This window comes from Palaemon carinicauda, chromosome 7, assembly GCF_036898095.1.
Source record: "Palaemon carinicauda isolate YSFRI2023 chromosome 7, ASM3689809v2, whole genome shotgun sequence".
In the NCBI taxonomy this organism is placed as follows: domain Eukaryota; kingdom Metazoa; phylum Arthropoda; class Malacostraca; order Decapoda; family Palaemonidae; genus Palaemon; species Palaemon carinicauda.
The window spans coordinates 24809572-24817071 of NC_090731.1; the positions used below are offsets into that span (position 1 = coordinate 24809572).

The 7500-nt window shown below is 32.7% G+C and overlaps 1 protein-coding gene across 1 annotated transcript in view; it reads right to left on the minus strand.

Moving 5' to 3' along the window:
• Nucleotides 1-597: 597 nt before the first annotated feature.
• The window catches only part of LOC137643531 (tyrosine-protein kinase Dnt-like), a 59176-nt gene continuing 52273 nt past the window's right edge, over nucleotides 598-7500 (minus strand). Inside the window, exons 5-9 of the mRNA XM_068376277.1 lie at nucleotides 7245-7500; nucleotides 5215-5501; nucleotides 4342-4476; nucleotides 3841-4000; nucleotides 598-2434 (exon numbers count right to left, since the gene is read on the minus strand). The exon at nucleotides 7245-7500 is cut by the window's right edge and continues 129 nt beyond it. Coding sequence (XP_068232378.1) covers nucleotides 2186-2434; nucleotides 3841-4000; nucleotides 4342-4476; nucleotides 5215-5501; nucleotides 7245-7500 — 1087 coding nt within the window. The 3' untranslated portion in view covers nucleotides 598-2185. The remainder of the gene's footprint in view (nucleotides 2435-3840; nucleotides 4001-4341; nucleotides 4477-5214; nucleotides 5502-7244) is intronic.

Sequence of the window (7500 nt, forward strand, 5' to 3'; positions counted from 1 at the left end):
TATAAAATAAAAACACCAACAGAGAAAAAATATTGTAAAAAAGATCAAAATCTGCGAAAAACGAATAAAAAAAAAAAATCAGTGAAAATGCCAAAATCATATTTAATGCCTCGATATTCTAATACACTTGGTGATGGAACTCTTCTGCATTTAATTATGTAGACACTGTTGCCATTGAAATAAATACTGGACGTTTGCATTATGCTGATACACTAACGGACGCACTAGCATAAGGTAACAAAAACTGGCAACGTTGACAAGCGGATTTTCAAAGCATACACGTAATACTCAGTATTCACATTTATACCCAACCTGGTAGATAATGTCGAATAATTCAAATATCTGGAACCTTCTTGATACTTTTATATATATATATATATATATATATATATATATATATATATATATATATATATATATGTATGTATGTGTATATACATATATATATATATATCTATATATATATATATATATATATATATATATATATGTATATATATATATTCATATATATATATATATATATATATATATATATATATATATATATATATATATATATATATATATATATATATATATATATATATACTTGGCACTTCCAGCTTCGAACCTTTAAGCATGATCATAGAGTTATTCGGCTTACTATCTTGATTGTTCATAATTATAACCCAGTTTACAAAATGAATAATTGGGACATTTACATTTTCTTTCTTCTATTATATCTAGCATAGATATCTGAACTCATCACATTCAGAATTGTTCTCTATTTGGAGAAATTATAATCGAGATTATTCTAACATTTTAAATCCTTAAGACTGGAATCGACTTTTTTTTTTGCCATTTGTGAAAAAAAAAAGCCTGAAAAATCTCCTGAACTTAACCCTTATATCTCATTTGTCATAGAATTCATCAATATTTTATCACAGTAAATGGGAAAAATATATATTAACATAATCATTACTTGAAGATTTTGATATTTACGACATCATCTGACCAGGTTTAGGCATCTGCTATGGATTCCAGTAGCTGGAATCTACATAATATTTCAATTCTGTCAGCAAAATATCGTTTTCAGTCGAAGTTAAACCTACATAACAAGCCAAGCGAAATCTTCTGGAAAGAAGACAGTAAGGAAGGAGACATACATATACGTATTATATATAGAGGGACTACATATACATACATATGTAGAGCCTTATGCACGGTATCAAAACTACTTTGGTTACCTTTGTACAAAAGCTGACCAGACTTTCGAATGTAAGAAAGCTACATGACTAGTTTTTCTTCTTTCTGGGAATTGGAAAATTACACGAAGTATTTACAGAGGGAATAGGTTCCAAAACAGAACTGGCTAATTCAGCGTTGCTGTACATTCATTTTCATATTACCATTTATATTGACTATCTATATGTACCAGGCGGTAACAAATCAATATTCTTGTTCGATTCTGGTAGTTTTAAGTTGAGCAGGTCTCTGAGTGTTGTACACGTAATGGAGAGATAGAGTGATTGGTTCTCAGTTTTATTTTTCTTTATAGAAATAAGAGGATCCTAGCTTAGCTACAGGGGACCAGTTGGGGTGGTACTGTTATATAGCCAAGAACTTTATTTGAATAAAATATTTTTGTCAAAGATAAAGTGGAACTGGAAAAAAAAAAAAAAAAAACTTGGAAGAAATGATGTATTTTAGTGAAGTCTATTGAAGGATGTAGACATGAAGTAAAGGATATCTTTTATTTTTATACTATAGCACCTTGTTGTTGAATCGACGTGAGTATTTCAGAGGTATTTCCAGACAAGTATAATATTCAAATATCTTGAACACTTAAAAACTGCTAGCTTGCGTCTCGACGTCTCCAGCGGAATTCCTTCCCCATCATGTCTGTCTTACTGTCTTTCATAATTTCACTGATATCCCAGTATCCTTTCCCATGTAATTTCTATAATCACTTTTTAATTTTTAATTTGTCCTTCGTCCCGTTCTCTTTGATTTCTTTACTAGCTCTCTTTTTCGTCCCCATTTCCTCTATTATCTTAAAATCAAATTCCTTCTCCAGACACTTCTCTCTGATTTCCTGGACGAATTTCACTTCGCTCTCAAAAGCACCTTTCCCTTTCTTCCCGGTTTTGGACTCCACCCCCTTTTTGTCTTTCGTCGTGTCTGCGCCCTTTTTCTCCTTATATCATATGAAGGTATTCAGCTGTTTGTGAAAAGCTGCAATGTAGTCCAGAATGAGCTTCGCGTGAGGTCTATCCTTCGGATGGATAGCCCAGCAGAAGGCCATGACCTTGTAGAGGTCGTCCGGGCAATTCAGAGGCTGTGCCAATCTGTAGCCATCCCGTAGGTATTCGCCCATTTCGCAGGCGGCCACTTCGACGTATGGCTGCTGCGCTAAGGTAGTTAGTTCCCACACTAATACGCCGTAGGACCACTGAAACAGAAGAAGAGATCATTGAATGTGCAGCAGTAAAGCAATGGAATATACCATGACGCTGCGATACTGCGATACAGAACACATGGTAAATCGTGCAGCTTGAAATGGAGGGTTGTCTGTGACCCTTAGAAATACAAAACCACCAGAGAGAGAGAGAGAGAGAGAGAGAGAGAGAGAGAGAGAGAGAGAGAGAGAGGGAGAGAGAGAGAGAGAGAGAGAGAGAGAGAGAGAGAGAGAGACAATAGGGTAAATCTAAATCCTATTACAAATAGTTTTTTCTATACTTTTAAATTGCTGGCCAATTCAAAACAGACAGACAAACAGACAGAGCAAAGTAATAATCTTAGATATCTCTTAAAGAAGATATATTCTTATCATCTCTGCTTTTCAAGATATAATTACAAAATCAACAATATTTAAAATTTCTTTTATCTTTCAACATGTCACAAACAATAGAGACATTTCTTAAGAACTTTTAAATCAAAGACAGCTTCTCAAGCACATACTTATTACGAAAGATAAACATCTTATGAAAAAATCTCGTGATCATATCTTCCATTTCTCTTCATCATCTCGATATGAGATTCTTGAGTAAAGGAATTGTTAGAAATACCAAGTGAAAATACACCATACTCCCTCATATTATTAAGAACTATTTTTTAATATCAGAAAATGGAAAAATGTACAAAACATTAAAAACCAAAAATCAATTACATTATACGTTACAGAATCTCAAATATTTCAATAAAATAATTATAGGCGAGTGCAAACACACGCTGATCATATATATAACAATATATGTATCAAAAAAGATTTTGGATTATGTTAAAATCTCTATATATCTAAAACTTAAAGGACGAAAAAGAAAACCATTAAAGACTATATATCCATCTTAAGCTCACCAATATCTATCAAAAATTATTTTGGATTATGTTAAAAACAATTTACACTTGAAGGTTAATGGGCGGAGAAAATATCAAAAAAGACTATAACTCCATATTAATGTCACCAATATCTATCAAAAAATATTTCGGGTTATGTTAAAAACATCATATATCTAAAGCTTAATAAACGGAAAAAAATACTTTAAAAGACTAAAACTCAATCTTGAACACTAATATCTATCAAAAAATATTTCGGGTTATTTAAAAAATATCATATATTAAAAACTTGATCATTCTATTTGCCAAGACACTTCTCCCAATTTTGAGATGTAACCAACAACAAAAAAAAGCAACTGAAGGGGATTTTTTTCCGCTCTTCGCTCCTCCCAGCCTGACGAGGGACTCAGCCGAGTTTAGCTAGTACTGCTAGGGTGCCACAGCCCACCTTCCCATGTTATCCATTGAAGCTTAGCAGACAGAAAAATACTATAAAAGACTACAACTCCTCTTGAAACTCACCACGTCACTGGCGGTCGAAATGACGCTTTCGTTTATAGTTTCGTAAGACATCCACTTGATGGGTCTCGGAGTCTCATGTTCGACGCTCTCGTAGTCGCTGGGGAAGAGGTCCCTCGATAGAGCTGCGTCTGTAATGCGGAGCTGAAGTTTCTCGCTCACCCTGACAAGGAAGAAGAAAGAGTGGAAGTTTAGAGGTAGTTCCTCTCATGTCCTGTGTATACATATACACCCACTGCATATATATATATATATATATATATATATATATATATATATATATATATATATATATATATATATATATATATATTGGTATATCTATACACACAGACATATATATATATATATATATATATATATATATATATATATATATATATATATATATATATATATATATATATATATACATAATAGTAATGGAATAGTTTGTATCATCAAAAACCAAAAGTCAAAGGTTAAACTATACTTTAAAAGCTCAATTACGAGAACCAAACTCACACGCAGTTCCTTGCAGCTATGTCACCGTGCAACACGTTTGCAGTGTGGAGGAATGAAAGCCCCTGAGCTGCCTGGACTGCCAACTCCACTAGTTCAGGAGCTCTTAAATGACCTCCTCGATGCTCTTGAAGATATCTGGAATACAAAGAAGTGAGTTTTTTTTTGTGTATGGTATTTAGCTGCAGTGAGCACACTGGCAGAGAAAGTAAAATTAAAGGAAAAGGAAAATTGATTCAATTAACCAGTTGGTAGAAAATTCCTGGCATATATTAACACTGGGATGTTGATAAAAACACGCACGCACACACACATACACACATGTGTGTATATATATATATATATATATATATATATATATATATATATATATATATATATATATATATATATATATATATATATATATATACACACACATATATATATTCATATATATATACATATATATATGTATATATATACAGATAGATAACATATATATATATATATATGTATATATATATATATATATATATATATATATATATATATATATATATATATATATATATATATATATATATATATATATATACAGTATATATATATACATATATATACTGTATATATATATATATATATATATATATATTATATATATAGTATATATATATATATATATATATATATATATATATATATATATATATATATATATTTGCAGATATATATACCTGTGTGTGCTCGTGTGTGTGTTTGTATCACCAACACTCGCTACTTTAACCTCTTAATTTTGAATTCACTCAACCATGGAATAATAGTCCCTTGAACCTCTTGCGTTTATTCCAATGAATAAATTACCAGATAAAGAAATCCAAACATTAAACAACTTACTTTTTAAGATTCTGGTATCCATGGAAAGGATAAATAAGGAAGGGCGAAGAGTTGTTGGCGAAGGATATCCCCACCATCGTCAGGACATTTCTATGGTACAGGTTGAAGAGGTGAGTTCCCTCCCGGTACAGAAGGACCAATTCATCGTGGGGGGCGCCCTCCGTCACCGTCTTGATCAGGACCTGTTGATCTTGTTCCGGGTGGTCACGCTGGATCCAGCCTCGGAAGACACGACCGAAGGAGCCCTCCTGCACCACGGCTGTTAGACGCACTCTCGGACGTTCCACCTAACGCAGAAGGATGAAAATTCCGTTAATTTTTAGGAGCCTTGTGGTTCGTTGAGACAGAACAGGTGTAAAATTCAAAGTATTTTGACTGAAAAACACATTTATAAATGGAAACAAACACAAAAATATCACCTAACTAAAAGTTCCACACCTAACCTAACCTAGCAGCCGTATCCTTACTTATCTACAGGGGGGCTACGTCCTCCTACGCCCAACTGCAACCCCAATTAGACTGCCGTATTGTTAGATTACCCTAAGACTATGTCTCAACCCTGTGTTTGCTTTTCAATCGGCATCATTCCTGGCAAAGTAACACTTAATCATAATATTACTTATTTATTTCCTTATTTCCTTTCCTCACTGGGCTATTTTCCCTGCTTGAGCCCTTGGGCTTATAGCATCTTGCCTTTCCAACTAGTGCAGTAGCTCAGCAAGTAATAATAATAATAATTTTTTAGATCATAATATTTCGTAAATCATAAAACTACCTTCATATTATCTTATATCAGACCAAAATAAACATAAATGAAATCGATTTGACAAGAAATAATTAACTTTACGCTTGTCCCAACTAATTGCATTCACCCCAACTTCTATAACATGTAAGCGAAGTAAAAATAAAATTCTTTATTACTTTTCATCCAGAAGCTTCAATAAGATAGATACCTGTCCTTATTTATAATTAGTTTAGTTTTCAAATTATGTGAAACATTTACAAATTAATGTTCTGACGTATAGAATAATGTGACTTTCACATCTGAGAATTTCCAAGTCGGATAATCAAGCCTGGTTGCATTTGGATGCGAAGGCTAATTACGTAAGACATATCATAAAAAGTAACGCATTATATTAACATGTAAGGTATGGACGCTGTTTCACGGTGATTTCATTTCTAGTGATTGTTTTATATGTAAAACAGCTGTCAATGTGTTTTTAGCATTTTTATTGGCCATAAAAATCCAGGATTTTTCAAGCTCCCTTTTGAATGTTGATCCAACATCAGTGATAATTCCTATCTCTAAAACAAAACTAAGGATATAAAATACCATAAAATAAAAGATAGCGGTCAAAATATACTGTAGATGATCATAAATACTACTCTCTCTCTCTCTCTCTCTCTCTCTCTCTCTCTCTCTCTCTCTCTCTCTCTCTCTCTCTCTCTCTCTCTCTCTCTCTCTGTACATTATATCAGTAAAATAAATGTATCGCCTTATAACAATCACGTTGAATAAAAGACAATGATCAGATATCAAATATATATTATCATATATGCAATATGATATGTCTATTGACATTCGAGCATAAATACAAAATATCCCTTAGACGAATAAAATCATATATGCATGCTATTAAGGTAAATAAAATTGCGTTGCATTAAACAATCACATGGAATAAAAGTCAATGATTAATTCTCAAACAAATGTTATCAAGTACGCGATATAAAATGTGCATTCACATTCCAACAAAAAGACAAAAAATCCAAAAGACGAAGAAAAATATATCTATATACATATATATGCATGTATATATATATATATATATATATATATATATATATATATATATATATATAAGTGAAAATTGCATTGTATGATAACAATCACTTGGAACAAAAGACAATGATCACATATTAAACATATGCTATCAAGTACGTATCATAAAATGTGCATTCAAATTCCAACATAAAGACAAAAATAATGAAGAAAGATAAAAACATGATTGTCAATCAATCAACTTTCTTACCTCCATTTGCCTAAACCTCTCTTGAAGCTCAGCCGCAGAAGGATCCACAATGACTTCGGAGCGATTAAGGGTATTCGAAGATTTGCATGCATCCCTCGCCAGTGTATCCCTATTGGAGTTACACGTATCTCTACTCCCAATGGTATCCCGGCTGCAGGGAGTGAGAGTGACGGTTGTCGAGGCGTATGGAGTTGGTGTGGCGTAGGTGGTGTGGGCTGGTGTGGGCGTCATGGGGGAGATGGGTGTGTTCAGCTTC